The 16,729-nt window shown below is 37.2% G+C and overlaps 1 protein-coding gene across 7 annotated transcripts; it reads left to right on the top strand.

Annotated features, from left to right (window-relative positions):
• Positions 1-437: 437 nt before the first annotated feature.
• LOC124410456 (protein lingerer-like) lies at positions 438-10,170 on the top strand. Of its 7 annotated transcripts, XM_046888840.1 has the most exons (16): positions 504-590; positions 668-826; positions 2,288-2,489; positions 3,041-3,407; positions 3,492-3,755; positions 4,163-4,356; positions 4,443-4,709; positions 4,821-5,138; positions 5,308-5,748; positions 5,919-6,143; positions 6,356-6,560; positions 6,657-6,862; positions 8,802-9,011; positions 9,095-9,217; positions 9,342-9,617; positions 9,701-10,170. In XM_046888840.1, exons 3-16 carry the CDS (start codon positions 2,355-2,357, stop codon positions 9,950-9,952), a joined length of 3,483 nt encoding a protein of 1,160 aa, XP_046744796.1. In that variant the 5' UTR covers positions 504-590; positions 668-826; positions 2,288-2,354; the 3' UTR covers positions 9,953-10,170. The 7 variants fall into 7 exon arrangements, with proteins under 7 accessions (XP_046744794.1, XP_046744795.1, XP_046744796.1 ...); XM_046888838.1 differs by lacking the exon at positions 668-826 and having other exon boundaries at positions 438-512; XM_046888839.1 differs by lacking the exon at positions 668-826 and having other exon boundaries at positions 461-590.
• Positions 10,171-16,729: the final 6,559 nt, after the last annotated feature.

The following is a 16,729-nucleotide window of genomic DNA, read 5'->3' as shown; positions in this document are numbered from 1 at the left end:
TGCGAAAAAAAATTCGGTCGTCGATACGCGATGTCTATGCTTTTTCTAGAGTTTTCAGATTTTTTTTTTTTCCATTGAATTTTACGACTTCAGCAGCCTTCTCGATATAGTCAAATTTCTGAGCAACGCTGTGAGTTACGAAAGAATTCTTGAATTTTAATCGTTTTCAAAAATATATGCATACTGTCTGTCTGTCGATATTAATTGTCGCCGCAATTCAGGTATGTCGGCCATTAATAGAAAATACAACAGCAGCTACGTCGATTCGGATACATGTAAGTATTTGTCAGATGTCGCAGAATTCTGAAACGGTTTGATAATATCAAATTTCGAATTTGCAAATTGTTGCCGGTGTTGCCGTTCCCGCAGAACAATTTGACAAATAAGCCGGCACGCGGCGCGCGCATCGATGTTTCGATGTTTCGATGGTCGCGTCGCCGGGGGGTTAATGAGCTTTGAAGGGGGGAGCCCGGGGTCACGTGACCGAGCTGCGTTTTGAGCGCACTAACCAGGTACGGTAAAAATCGTTGTTTTTTCGTGATATTCGCCCGCCGCCTACGAGAATTAAGACAATTTGTGATAGTATAAAGGTAGGGAACGTAGAGACGTGAAAGTTGTGCATTTCACGGGTATATTTCTGCCCTCTTTTCGACGGTTTTTTCATCAGGTCTTCGGGTATTGATGGTCGAGCGAGATGATGGGTTGACAAGCCTTGTCTGGGAAATGGCGTCTCTCGTCCACATGGTTGGATAAAATTACCACTTATTTCTATCAATTCGGCACGTATATCGTAACGGATCCTTCCGAGGCCCCTTTCTACACGATGGTATCGATTTTTTTAAACATTTTTTTCCAACCCCCGTACCAACAACAGTAAATCGTGCAAGTTTCTTTTGTGTGCATCCGGGGATCGCCCCAGCGTTGCCACACGTCAAAAAATCTCCTTTTTCACCATTCTTCACTTCACCATTTTCCATGAAAATTATTTACACCTATAGCCCCCAATTTCACGTTCCAAGACACTCGATGAACGCATTTCACTTCTTCGTGCTTTTTTTACTTTCAAACCTTCCAAGATACTCAGCATCGTCGTAGCCGTAGAGTCAACCTCCTGTATCTGGACATAGTAATTTATACACTCTAAATTTCCATCTTTTTAGATATATTGCATTCATTAAGGTAAAATAACCAACCGACTGTGCAACAACTATAGCATTTCATATTTCGTTTTTAGATAAGTGGTTAAGCCAAGCTTGACATGTCCACAGATCAACCAGTGTGTCGGTGGCTCTTGAGATTTAGAAAACTATTTCTCGATAGTTCAATTATGAGCAATGTAAACATAGCACGTCACACTTGTAGTAACGTGAGCATGTTTGCTATCTTTCAACTCCTTTACATAGATGTTATGATATTATCGATAAATTCTAAACGTCAGACACTACTGCTCGTCAAACGTGTTGCAGGGTTCTTTCTACGCAGGAAATAGTTCTGAATCACAACATTATAATTAGCCCAAAGAGATAATAAAGCGTCGTTAATATTCATTTGCAAGGAGTCTTAACAACCTGCGGAACCTGGAAATCGCAGAGGTTTCGATTTCGCAGGGAACTCGAGAATTCCATAACAGTATGAGAAAAGTTGGGATTTTAAAACAAAATTAAACTGCGCACATATGCAAACATTGCTTGTAGAATTTTGGTACACAATTTTAACATAGACCTATATTTTTTACTGAATCTGTAAACATATCAATGCTTCATCTTTATGACAACATATAATAAATCTGGACCATATCATTTCAATCTAGTAAAATTTGAAGCTGAAATATTATTATCATACATTTTTCTTGTGCTCTCAAATTTCCTTGAACGAATTGTTTTCACGATAGTAGCTTGGAAACAATTTTCTAGTTTCCAGTTTGGAATTTGAATATCTGACATTCAAATATTTCATTGTTAGTTCATCATTCAAACATGGTAATAAGTGCGCATGAAATTGATCAAAAGGGAGAATGCATGAATCAGAATACAACTTTCCACTTTTGTAATAAGGAAAATTTTCATCCAAACAACTTGAAATTTTTAATTTTCCATCCATTGGATGTTCCGTGCTATGAACTAGGATTTTTTTTTTTAATCCAGGACACAACATTGAACTATAAGTTTCAATTTATTTGCAATAATGAAATTAATTTGTGTTAATAAATTTTAATTAACAATAAAGAAACATTGAGAATGTATTGCAATGTCTTTCAATAATATAAATTATGTGTTTGTGGTTTCAGATTGTAAATAGTGACTGTACATAGTGTGATAGGTGAGTGACATAGGTGAACGAGGTTTTAGTTGGCAATGAGTTCAAGCAACAAATCGTCGGTGCCCTCCGGAGGGAGAGGCGCCAATAAGAACAAGTCATCACAGCAACACAGCAAGTCTGACCATCATCACTCCAAGTCCACAGACACAGCCAAACACGACAAAGCACAGGTAGATGGCACAAATATCATATACTTTCTCATGAAACAATAGGAAAAGCTGTAATTAATAATTACTTTATTTTTATTATAATCGATTGAAAAGAGTTTGAGTAATACACAGCTATAATATAGATCAATGCAACTTTCAACCATATTTTCACCATTTCATAATGTTAAATAGTTATCCAGGTAACATTTACTCTTCAACAATTAATTGCTGAATCGTAGGGTTAGCAGTGACTTGAGTTTTCGACACAAACCTAATAGATCGGGATTTCAGGTACATAATCATAGATCGATGCCTGATATGCACATGTCTATAGATGAGTTATAATTATAATATAACTTTTGGCGAATATGTTCTCCGGAATTTTTTTTTTTATTGTTAACCACAGTACTTATCTCCTGTAAAGTTTACCGCTTGTTGCACAGGATGAATTGATCAAATCGCTAGTAACAGCGTCAACTACTCTTTTATGTATTAAGTGCGCACAGTGATGTTAAAAATCATCTAATTAATCCAGTTCTGAAATGGCGTGTTTTTTTTTTCTGTTGGTGCAGCCTAATACGGACCAGATGCGACACGCACAAATCATTGACACTCGGATGGCTGGCGGGGAGGATCCGACACTAAAAGAGCGCATAAAGCAAGTGATGGATATGACACGCCGTTCCGAGGACGAAGTGGTGCTAGCTCTGCATGATTGTGACGGTGATTTGGATCGTGCTGTCAATAATCTGCTTGAGGGTGTCACGCAGGAATGGGAAGTGAAAAAGAAGAAGACCCGTCAACCGGGAGGCTCAAAGCAGAATGCTGATCAATCAGGTGGCCAGGACGACGGTGGAGATTGGGAAGAGAGACGTAACCAACGAGGCGGTGGGCCTCCACGTTTGCGAGGACGCGGAGCAAACCATGACAATCGTGGCTGTAAGAATTACTCATTAGTATAAATTGATGGATGATAATACCATTAGATTGTTTAATCATCAACGATTTTGTTGCTTGTCATAGGGCGTGGACGAGAGAACAAAGAGAATGAACGAAACATGGAAGATAGTAGCCGTGAGGGTGGGTACAGCGGAAACAGACGCGGCAGAGGCGCACCTGGTCGGTCAGGACGTGGTGGTCGAGGAGGTGGTAGGGGTCTTGGACCCCGTACTTTTGCCAATCGAGGTGATAATGGCTCAGGTGCACCGGGGCACAGCTTTAGTCGTCCCATTGACACTTGGACTGGCAGTGAAGAACAGCAACAGACAGTTCAGGAGCCCAAGATGGGTAAGACTTTATTTAACCTTTATATATTTAGCAGTTTGAATATCAATTGATGAAACCTCAATCAAGCATAAGAAAACTTTTATCTTATCAGTGTTCAACATTCCTTCAAGTTCCAGGTATATTCTTGAATTTATTACTTCGTCGAATAGTCTCTCAAAAATATCCTGGATTTTACATTTTTCTTGAAAACTAGTCAAATTTTTTCAAATGATTTTTACTCATTGAAACAAAATGAAGTATCACTATCATTTAATTAAAACATTTTATAAACTTCCATCATCTATAAGTGATTATCAAATAATGTAACTTGGAAAACTATGTGCTTAGCATTGAGTAGTAATATTTGAAATTTTTCACGTCACCTCGGCTGAACACTGTGTAGTAAGAATAAGCTTTCATGCACATAGATGCTTGGAATAATCTCGAACCCACTGAGGATTGGGATAACGAAGAATATACTGGCTCTCTAGCAGACACTAAAGTTTTTACTCCGAGTGGCGGTTTGCCTGAACCTACACCTGGCGCAGAAGATCCAAAGCACCAAGAAGTTCAACCCCTACAGTCGGCTCAAACTGTTAAACTATCTCCATTGCAACAAGATGTAAGGGACACAAACCTCAGGAAACTATATTTTAATCTAGAATCCGCTGCTGTAGGTTTAATTCGTTAATGGGAACTTTTAATTAGGAACTGCCCAAGTTGTCAGATACTTCCATGCAGCAACATCAACAGCAGTTACAGCAGCAGCAACAATCCATGGTCTCTCAGCAACAGCAGCAGACACAGTCGATGTTGAATATGCCAACGATGCAATTACCTCAACAACCTCACGTCTCGACCGGAGGAGTTCTTACAGCTGCCCAGAGTCAGTATTTCACTCAGCTTACTCAACAAACGAGTGAAAACTTGAAGGCAGCCAATCAAGGCGCGTTCTCGTCAACGATGAACAATCAGGTAAAATTTATGACCTATTCAGTAATTGACAACGTCGCATTTCTATGAACAATCGAAAAACTTATTTGCGCATATTTATAGATTCTTGATCAATTTGTATCTGCTTTTCAGCCCCAGAGGCAACCAAAGCAGCGACCTCGAGTACCCCCTCCTTCAAAGATCCCGTCAAGCGCGGTTGAAATGCCTGGCGATGCTGTGAACAGTGGTATTGGATTTCTCGACGTTCAGTTTGGAGCATTGGAATTTGGCACTGATGCCGGATCTTTGGATGGCTCTGCGACCGAGAAATACAGTGCGGCAAATTCAGCTACACCTGGGATAGACGTTACTCCATTGACAAATGTCACCAATCCTACAAACGCTTCAAACACTCTGGATATTGAGACCAGCCAGACAAATACTAATCAGTATAACGCTACATCGCAAATGGTGAGTGCATAGATGTCACGAACAGTTTAATGTATGTTTTTTCTCATTAACCATGTCAGATTTATATGTATTGCGCATGCATCCTGAGCAAAAGAGAGAAAGCTAATTTGCTGCTTTGATAACTTCCCTGTGACCTGTTGTAACCTTGTTTCCCTGTCCCTGATTTCAGTTGTCAAGCAATGATAGCTTGCCAGTGTCTAGTGACCACTCTCTAAGTTCGCAAAGCGGTTTTGTCGCTCGTAGTGGCAATAGTGCTCCTTCTCTGGATATTACCAAGCAGGACTTCTCCTCCCAGGTATCTCCAGGGAACACACCTGGATATGGAACAACTGCCGCCTATCAATCACAGAAGACAGCTTATCAGCCATCCAATGCGACACCAAACAGCTACAATGCATACTCAACTAGTACGCAATCGACCCAATCATCATTCCCTGCACAATCTGCTAGTAACAGTAGCAGTTACTCAGCTACCGCAGCAGTCACCCAGGTCTCTGGTTACAACACGTCATCCTCTTATTCCCAAAATAATGCCTCCACTTTCAATCAAACTTCCCCAGCTGCTGTCGCGTCTGCAGCATCAACCTATAGCCAAAATACGACTAATCAGGTAACTATATTAATACTAGTGTAGAACTAGAGTGGTTTCATTGCTGTGAATTTGGAATTTGTTGAGTTTTTTTTCATTTTAATTCACATTCCTGCATTCAACTGTCGGAATATTTTTCCAGGTGTGCCTAGTAATGTAAAGATGTTTTTTTTTTTCTATGTTAATTTTAGGTATTTCAGCCAGCAAGTGGTTATGTACCTGCAACAACGTCTCAGTATCAGCCGCAATCTGTAGCCACTAATACTGCGGCTAACAGCAACTCGGGTTACCAAGCAACTGGTTATCAAGGCTCCTCTTCATTCCAATCTACCCCACAGGCTTATCAGAATTCTGGAGCTAACTTTACTTCACCAATTACTCAAGCGTCTAGCGGCTATCAAAGTGCAACGCAATCGGTAATTGGCGTTGAAACATCTAAAATGTTACTTCACTCAATTGCAAGCACGATTCATTTTACTTTTATTTCATTGTAATGAATCCGTGACAACTAATGCTCATAAATTACGATTTAGTTATTGGTATAGTTCGAAGAATTTCTTAAATTTGAAAATGTTTGAAACATGCCTCTGCGCAAGTTTACTTTTACCTCTGTTCTTACTGTTTATAGGTTTACGCCAGTGCGTATAGCAGTTATGGTAGCCAACCACAGACTGGGACTCACAATCACAAACTCAATAGTGGTACAAATAAGGATTCGCAATACGATGGCAGTGCGACAACGTCCAGTAATTCACTTGCCACGACAAGTGCGCCAGCTTTGGGTCTTCCGACTACAGCAAATAGTTCGCAAGCAAAAGCAACCAGTTCAAACGGTAACTTTACCACGCCCGACTTTCGAAAATTGGTTCAGACCTCGAGTAAGATTTTAGTATTCTAATAATGCGAAATCGAATGTAATTTTGTGACAGCTGTACCAAAGAGCACGTCGAGTGGAGTCGTGACTGGCAGTGGCAGTGGGGCTGGCAGTATGACAGGTGGTAGTGCTGCTGGAAGCATGGCACCAATTCTCAGTCATCAGTATATCATGGGACAAGGTGTTCCGTATGCAGCGTTCCAACAGCCAATGTACAGCTACGAAGATTTGCAGCTGATGCAGCAGAGAATACCACATATGGTCAGTGCAAATGCAAATTTCTACCTTTTTTTAGTATACAGGGAAATTGTACTTTTTCTCTATTTATCTAAGTGCTCAACCTGTCCCAATATTGTCATTTCTATATCCATACCATTTTGACACGCTTGTTAATGGTTTTTACATATTTCAAATAGTTCATCTACATCTACAAGCGATTAGATGTGTATTTATTTTCACGATGTCTATGCAAGACTGTGATCCTTGACTTCGAGTTTCGAAACTTGAAATAGTGTATTTTCGATTTGCTTGATCTGATTATTTCTTATAGTAACTTATCTAAATACTTTACGGAGTTTTGAGTACAGCATCAACACTATGAAGTTAGAGAATAATACCTATCCTAAACGTTGGATAAATTAGTGACATACATTAATGTAATATAGAATCTTATGATTCACATTCCAACATATTGGAAATACTTCAGTCATCGTGCATGTTAAACTACAAGTTTGAGCATTTTACGTGCAAAAATACATAGAAATGTTAGGAAGTATATAATTTGTGCAGAATAAAGTTTCTGTCATTTAAATATCACTGTCCTGTCGTCGAGTATCGAAACGTTCGGTAATCCACGATCATTTGGAAAAGGAATTATGTTGGTCTGCGATACTTATTCATTTTGGAATAGTGCTAGACAGTTTATAAATAATACAAGGATTTACAACACGCTTGTCATGTCGTACTTTCACTCAAAGTGTGTAAAGTAAAAACAGTAAAATATGCTTCGTGCTCAAAACCCCTTAATACGAATGATTGACTGATAAAACTTGCAACTATATTTACTTTAGAGATGTGCCAGAAGGACAAGAACCAGCACTTGTAATGTTGCAATTGCTGAATGTTATAATTTTTATATTTAATGCTTTCGATTGAGAACTGAAGTTTTATTCAATATTAGATACATCAAGGATAATGATTATACTTATTCAAATTATTGAAGAATGACAATAGTTACTATTAACTTGGTGCTTGGTAGTTGCTCGCTCTTATTTTTATTTGGTAAAAATTATTTGGTATATATCTTAATGTGGCACCAGGAAGTTTATTATTCTAGTTTCTGGGGGCTGCCTTGAGTAATAATAACCAAATATCTAATTTTGAACCTGCAGTGTTATAAAGAGTGAATTGAAAACCTGTATCATCAATATGCGGGGTCCTTTATCGGTTGCTGAACATAAATGCAACTTACACAGCCAACCTTACCTGAGGCCCACATAAGCAAGCCTCTCTGGTTCAAGGGTAAGGTATCCGGCAACCAATAAATGACACCGTATGATTGGTATAAACATGTTGATTCAAGTTCACACTACGCTGAGTTAGGTGAAAAAAATAAGTAATCGATAGTAGATGGGATTTTTTTTCTACATTCCATTGCCCATTAATTTGATCAATATTGTCATCTTGTAGAACTGCTATGCTTAAGTTGTGAATCTTTTTTCTAGTAATCTGATCTTCGTATATCTAAGTGAACCATCAGTTTTAAAATAAATCTACATGAATATTTTTTATTCCTAAATTTTACAGTTTTGTACAGTTTAAGAAGCAACCTTTTTCCACATTGACTTCAAGCCAATATGTTTCATATCATTTCATTTCATTTCATTTTATACCACTGCCTGGCGATTGATTCGTTAATTATTTATTTCATTCCAGTGTTCAATTCTTATGCCTATGATTAATTCTTTGATGCAAAGCCAATCTATCAACCCTATTCTTTGGCGGAATCATGGCATGGCTCAATTTTCAAATAGTATTCATCCATCCAGTAGAGCCCAGATTATTAGTAGAAAGACGGCTAGACGTCATCATTGGTCCTAATTTAGTTGGCATAAACCCTAGTTTTAGTTAGTCTCCTCGTATCTGGAGTACACAGTGTATGCATGTAGTTTTGTGTTTGGCCTCCCTGACTAACGTGCAGTCCACTACTGGTTACTATGACGCGGCTCTGGGCTATCAGACGACTGGCCCAGCAACGAGTCTCGGAGGAGGACGCGGGGATGCGTTGACCGGCGTCCAAGGAGTTCAGGGTGTTCAGGGTGTACAAGGGGCCTATACCAGTATTAGCGATGCCAGGTTTGCTAGAAATGATAGCAACGCGTCGCCAGTTCCCTCAACTATGTCTCAACAGGTACGTTTTCTTCATACCCTAACCGAATTATGTATTTACTTCTCCACTCTTCTGGTATTAAATTTGAATATTTACATTTCAAGACTGCTACGCAGCATCAGCAACCGATGATGAACCCAACGTTACCACCTGGATACGCATATTTTGCATATGGTGGTGGTATGATGCCTGGAAGTTTTCAGTATGGAACGCCAGCCATTTACCCAGTGAGTATTGCGAACTCGTATTGTATGGGTTTTTTCTTTATCCTTCTTGTGTTGTAATTACCTAATTACCTCTGATAGACTACCGTTTTGTGCATTTTTAACATGCGATTTTACTCGGTTATAGCAGATTGCTGCAGCTGGAAATGCAGGCACCAATAGCGGCGCATATAGTGCAAAACCAGGTAGTTACGGTTCTGGTTACGGTGGTGGTGCTAGTTATGATGCATTGGCAAGCGCTGGACCAGCTGGCGAGTATAAAGGTGCCAGCAGCGGTTACACAGGTACACAAACTGGCAAGACTGGGACATCCACTGGAAATACCAACTCCGGAGGATCTTCCGCCACTGAGATCAGTGCAACGATGTATGGGAAGAGTCACGTCGCACTGAACAAGGTCAATGTAAGTCTACGTTGAAAGACAATCAACGAACCAACCGCATCTTGTTTCAGGGTGTCAGGAGAATAAGTCGATTGTTTTTTCAGTCATACGATAAACAGACGTTCCATTCGGCCACTCCCCCTCCATTTGGGTTAGCTGGAAGTCAGAGTGCTGCTTTACCAGGTGGTTACGGAGCCCCGCATTTGTTTATTCCCACAATGCCGCATCAGCTGCATCAGCCCTTACATCAAGATAGCGGCAGCACCACGGGACAGCGTTCAAATGCAAGTTCCCAGAACAAGGCTCAAGCTAAACCAGGAGGTTACAGTCCAAGCTACTGGGCTGGTGGTAACTAACCTTAATCAGACATAATACAGTTAGCGTAAAAAAGAAAAGATTGTTCAATTCACGTCGACACAGATTTAGATAAGCTTTAACGATCTACATGAAAGGAAGAAAAAAACCAGGTCTAGACCAGATTTTATATATACAGGATATAGACGATTAAATAACTGGATTATAATAAGACGATTTGAAAATAAAAACTCGGAACGAATTATATGAATTGGGGGATTAAAAAAAAAAAAAAAAAAAAAAAAAAAAAACTTTCCAAGGAATGGAAGAATTAGACAATTCGTTTTGTCTCATTAGTGAGAGTTAATTTATAGACGAATTTTTTTATACATAATTACAAAGTAAGATGTATAAATATATATCAAGTGCTGTAGGCTATGAAACGTCCTAAAATCAAGAAACCGTGTTTGAACATTTCAGGTACGCTGAGATATATTATCATATAAACCTAGTGAAGATCAAAAATTCGTACGTCTGTTGAAAAAAAAATAAAAATATATATATACACATATATATATATGTATATGCATATGTATATATACGTATATATATATATATATATACATACATATATATGTATATGTATATATATATATAAACACACATACACACACGTTGTATTCACTTAAATATTATAAATACAAACTGCATTTCTAACTAAGTAAATAATCAATTTAAGTAAAAGTAAATTGGAAAGAAAATGATAAAAGTCCTAAAAATCACAGCTTGTTTTCTACAAATCCCCATGCTTTTTTCATATCGGTAATTAGGAAATGTTTATATATGTATGTATACAAATTTTAACATGAGTACACAATTTTTCACTTAATATTATAAACGCTACCGAAGAGAGACAGGGAGATAGTAGGTGAATAAAATAATATACTTCTCTTTCCTTGAAGTGAACTTGAATATATATAAAGATTTTATAAGACATAAGCTGTATAAATATTATTAGAGATTACCGTCTGTAAAACATGTTACGAATGATACTAAGGATCGATAAAACAAACATAACGATAACTCACAATATTAGTATGATATATATGTATATATATATATATGGTATATATGTATATATCAGGACAATTGTTTAGTTCTTCCATTCGGCGTTACGGCACCTCACGATATTTCAACGAGTCACTAAATGGCAATGACAGGGTCACTGCCCCTTACGGTTTGTTAGAATTCCGGATAAGCTCAACCCAACATCCTTGTACACGGTTGTGAAGGTCTCACTTATAAAGTCAAAGATCTTATGTAATTTACAACATGAATTTGGTTCGGTGGGTTTTAAATAACTTTTGACGAAATGAGAAACACATTTTTAAAATACTAATTCAACAAAAATATCCGACTTCATAAATTAGTGCAATTGGCAATGTTTTGCATTTGAAGCCAAAGGTCATAATATAAAATCATTTAAACTGACGTACGCCCTTCACTGTCTTAACCGTTAACTCGCATTCTTAAGCAATCGTCAAGCCAGGACTTGGCTAAATTCTCTAACTTGATGCACCCAATGAAATGAATGAAATGTTCACAAATATAATTTTTCCTAAGATTTCACAATTTAACCCCTACCGTCAGTTTTATTTTCCCGTTAATTATTCATTTAATCATCGGTATTCGAAGTATACTTTTCGGATATTACATAAAATTATTATTTGCGTCGTTCTTAGTGCAACGTTCTTCATAATTACTTTTCATTTGTACCAGCATTACGCTGCAAACAAAAGTAGAGCTACTTTGAAGTTAGCTGGTTCTTCGAATTTCTCAAATTATCTGGATAATTCCAATTGGCTGTTAATCCGTCTGGTTAAAGTGCTTTTAAAACGCAGTAGCCAAATATGGTCTCTGAGTAAAATGGCTAATAAGGTATTGTTACTGTAGATTATCATTGTGTGTATTTAATCACGAGAAAAAAATTGAAGATATAAAATAGTAGGGAATGGTGAACATTTATTTTGCCGAAACAACAGATTTCTACATAATTTCTTTACATGAACATATTTAATTTAAACAAAGAATCACATCTTATTATGTATTTTATTCAATTTTTTTTCCGTTCTTACATTTAAGTTCTACTGAATCTACGACACAGCTGGTCTACTGTATTCATTATCGGTCCCTTCATCTCGAGTCACTTGACCAAACATTTAGACTTTTACCCTAGCAAAAATGAGAAAAAATTAATAAAATGAACCATCAAACTCATGCACAAATAAGGGACATATCTCGTAGATCTGTTGGGTAATAAATAGTTATGTACATACATACATACATACGTACATAGGCATTACAGCATAGGATTCTTATTGCTATACAAATGCCACTGTATATGTATGTAATTGAATATGATCATAGTCTAAGGGATGTCCATTCATTGACAAACATTACGAACCACGTTTGTTTATCAGATTGAAAAAGTGTTGCCATTCTTTTTTTTCATACGCACTTAAATTCTTTAACGGTTCTAGATCAGATCACAGCGTATTTTTCCGTTGATTGAACCATTAAGTTTTCTCTTTTTTTTCATCATGGAGCGTATATAACTAGCTTTGAAACGGACGAATGAACGTTTTATTTAATCTTAGCATCGTTGTACGATAGTTGAATAAAAATCATCTTGTACTATTGCAATACATACTGTAGTTTCTGAAATTCTAAAAACATTACTTTTCTTTTCTATTTTCTTTTTTTTTTTTCTGTTTATAGAATCATAAATGTTAATCTTTATCTACAATCGATCAGAAGAAATGTCATTTCTTTCTGAGACAGGGATAAAAGAAATAATTTTAACACTACACATCTATAAATATACATAGACTGAAAATCTATCATGGGTGCTACAAAATTCGGACGTACGCGCGTAATGTCGATTGGGTGTATTGATTAATTTTTTTTTTTTTTTTTTTCAAATTATTTCCCAGTTTTTTTGGTCCCATCTTAAATTGCAAATCTATGCACGAAAATTCGCTTCAAACGATGTTCAACGTTTACAAATAATAAAAATAAAATATACATATATCTAATGATTCAAAGTAACGAAACATCATTGATATAAAGTAAATAAAAAATCATTGTAAGTAATTTTTCATTCGTATTCATGTATACATACATAAATATATACAATGCAGGCTGCAAGTACGGCAGATAAGAAAATAAACATGTACTTGGATACCTGTACCTATACATATGAAACACACGCGCAGAGCGAGAAAGAACGATAGGTTAGCGTGCGGTAGGAAGGTAGAGAGAAGCAGTTGAAGAAATCGCTGGGGATCGCATATAAACCGTGTACTAAAATACCCGAGAAGATGACAGACACACCTTATATTTTGATTTTAGGATATTTAAGTTTATTTTGCATTCGTCGCATATAAATATGATGATGACGATGATCTTAGGACGAAGTATATTAAGTCTAAACGTACGAGAAAAGCGAGAAAAAAAAACAAAAATTTTTTTTTTTAAATATCTATGATGAGAAGTTCAAATTTGAAAAAAAAAACACACGACTAAGAGACGGGAAAAAATTGATATGACAAGAAGAGGCAAGAGTAAAAAGCGTCGTTCGTTCTCATAATAATTATTATACCTTGATAATTTTTGTATTTTTCTCAAACATTAAACTGGATATGATGATCGAAAATGCAAAATGCATTGCGCCACTACTGCTAACTACATACTATAATTATTAATAATAGCTACTACTGTGTATAAATATGGATATCTAAGAATAAATGTATTAAAACTACCATATACCTGAAATCGGTTGGGTTTTCATTGAACGCGTATCGTCATACACATATATATTATCCATCCGTCCAGCCGACTGCTCAATGAAATTTTCTTTAGTGTACTGATTTCGATTATACTTTATATTTTATGTATATTTCGTAAAATTTTAATTATTAGTTGAATAGAAACGTCATTATATCGATTAGACATAGATAATGTTACAAATTACTTGGTAAAGTAATAATTATTCATCTAATGAGTTGAACTAATTATTATACATAAATTAACAATCATAAAAAAAAGAGGGAAAAGAAAACATACAGCGTTTCGTGTCACCATAAGTTGATTCATTCGAATTTACATAAATCAAGTGTAGCTAGAAATGAACGTAGCAATAATAGATGATAATTGAAAATATATAAGACAAAGTAGAAAAATAAAAAATCCCATTTATATAAAATACAAAATAAACCAACGTAGCTCTGAAAGGATTTGTGTCATATCCTGATCTACCGTTCTGTGTGGAAAAAAAGTTGGATGACAAAACTAAATTATCACGAACGCTTTTTGGTCGAACCACGTAATAATAGGCAACAAATTGTATAACTCGCTCTTGATATACTCGCATGCATGTATGTATGTGCGTACTTACGTCGGCTGGTCGACCTACATATGTCGAGCGCGGCGATTAGTTCATATTATAATTTCAAATAGCGGATTGTTGTTTCTGCGCGTCATAAGTGGGCCGAAGTTTTCGTCTGTTTTAGGTCCTTGCGCTCAAGTTTTTTCTAATACACGTAACGAAAATTGCTTCATTATTTTGGCAATGAAAGATCTGTATCTATACATATACTTGACAGAGTGAATACGACATATATGTATACATGACAAACGAGCGATTAACTTTCAAACTTGCAGCCTGTGACTGGAATACAACCAAATGACAATATTTGCCACTTACGCATGTGTTATACATACACTTTGCATGTAGTGGTTCTCCGTTGACATTTCCTTATACATATGAATATAAGCCTTGCTCGAAAAGAAAAGCTATCCGCGTAGTTTTCTAGTACCTAATTCATCGAACACCCTCGTGATTCTATTTGGTTTTGCGTGGAAATATCTCTGATCTTATAATTGTACTCTACCCAAGTTTTTATACCGCGGCTAAGGATCTCTGTTGAAGTTGGCTCCAAGGAGGGATGGGGGATGCCCCGCGGCGATGTCCCTCGAGCAAAGCTAAGATCCCTGACCCAGTATATTATTATATTATTATGCTGCCGACCGCCCCTTCCAATTCATATCGGAACGGATCTGGCACTGTTACATCCCTTCCACTGTTCAACCGTCTACAAAGTCCGGTGAGAATAGCATTCGTCATGAACCATTCTTTAGGCAAAACCTATTTTACCCGTGATGGTACTCGCGTATATTTTTAATCACGGGAACCTAGCACCCACCAAAGCAGATACATGGCAAAACGCCATTTAGAGCCAAAGAATAACTTTCAAAGTGGCACAAAATCGTCCGGGACTGACGTAATACCCAACGACCTCTTAGTGACGTCTAAAAAGTGCAAAAATTCAATCAGCAAATATATACGTACAAGTAGTCGAGAATATTGATGAGATGTTCGTGGAATTTCAACCGTCATTGAGTCATCTTCCGGCCTAATGTCAGTTACAGTCGATTTCCAGATGATCTTGTACTAGTTGTACTACTTGGATTACCGATCGAACACTTTCGTGTTTAATAGTAAAGCTCGGTCTTTGGCGTATCTTTTTTCAGTATTAAATCTATATAGTTACAAAATGGAAGATTTGTAGCCTGCATTAAGTTTTCTGTGAATCTCTTTTCTGAGACCCTCATTCCTCTGGGTAACCCTCAAACTGCACCTTCTTCTTTTCGCCAAATCGCACTAATTTTTTGAAGAGTTTTAAAAACCGTTCAGAAAATTAAATCACGCAAATAGCCATTGGCTTCCAACTTTTGATTTGTGTAGATTGCTGTCCGCGTACCTTCGTGATCGAAGTACGGAGTTTGAATTCGCAGCTTTTACTAACAATAAGCCAAGCGTAATTATGTTCAAGTTTTGCGCTATGCGGTTCCGCCTTAGATTTGTGCCGTACCTAATAGAATTTGAAACATCGCTAGGTAGCTAAAAGCTCTTTACTTTGCGGGATGGAACAATTGTGGGTATTTGATAATTGGGAAAACACCGCGGCGGGAAACTCAAGTCCTTCCGCGATTTTTAGTATTTTTCTTCCTCTTCCATTCCTTATCGTATCCATAAATTAATACTGAGTCTTAACCGGAAGATAAACTTTAGTATCAGATGCTCCAAGGTCGCGAAATGAAAGTGCCGAATCGACTCAGCATCGCGCGGCAGTTGGTAAATATTAAAAACAACCAATGCGAATATAAATTTTATCGCGTTCGGCAGGGAAACAGTTTGCAGAGGGGCATCGATCCTGCTCGAGGTTTTTATCGGGTTTTTACATGCATGGCTACGTCTTCCTGGCATAATAATCGTATGCAAAATCGATGCTGAATTTCGCCTTCCGTGTATCTCATACGTTTCCTAATAATTAATCTCAAATGGCTGGATGCATGGATGATACTAATTTAAGTTAAGCTAATATTTATATACATTCACATATACGTAAATAGCGTGTATTTATTAAGCTGCTCGTATGTATGTGTGCGTGTGTGTGTACAATGTTTTGGTAGATAAATTTGCATACGTTATGCCGTAATAATTAGACATTTGATCTTAGAACATTTTAAAGATTATATCCATGTTATAAGTTAACCTCGATCACGGATTCTACCGAACGGCAGCTGTCTGTATACGTCACATACGAATCACAAATTACACTCGGGGATCTATCCTGAAGATCTAGAATCGAATCATTATCTACTTTAAGGAGATAGACATGTACTTTAGTTGTTGTGCGCGCGGCGCTTGTCGTAAAAGGTGCGTTGACTGGTATTGGTATTGTTATACCGGGTATTGGGCCTCTGGCCTGTAATAT

Source organism: Diprion similis, chromosome 9 (assembly GCF_021155765.1).
Source record: "Diprion similis isolate iyDipSimi1 chromosome 9, iyDipSimi1.1, whole genome shotgun sequence".
Lineage (NCBI taxonomy): Eukaryota > Metazoa > Arthropoda > Insecta > Hymenoptera > Diprionidae > Diprion > Diprion similis.
This window is presented reverse-complemented; position numbering and strand designations above follow the sequence as displayed.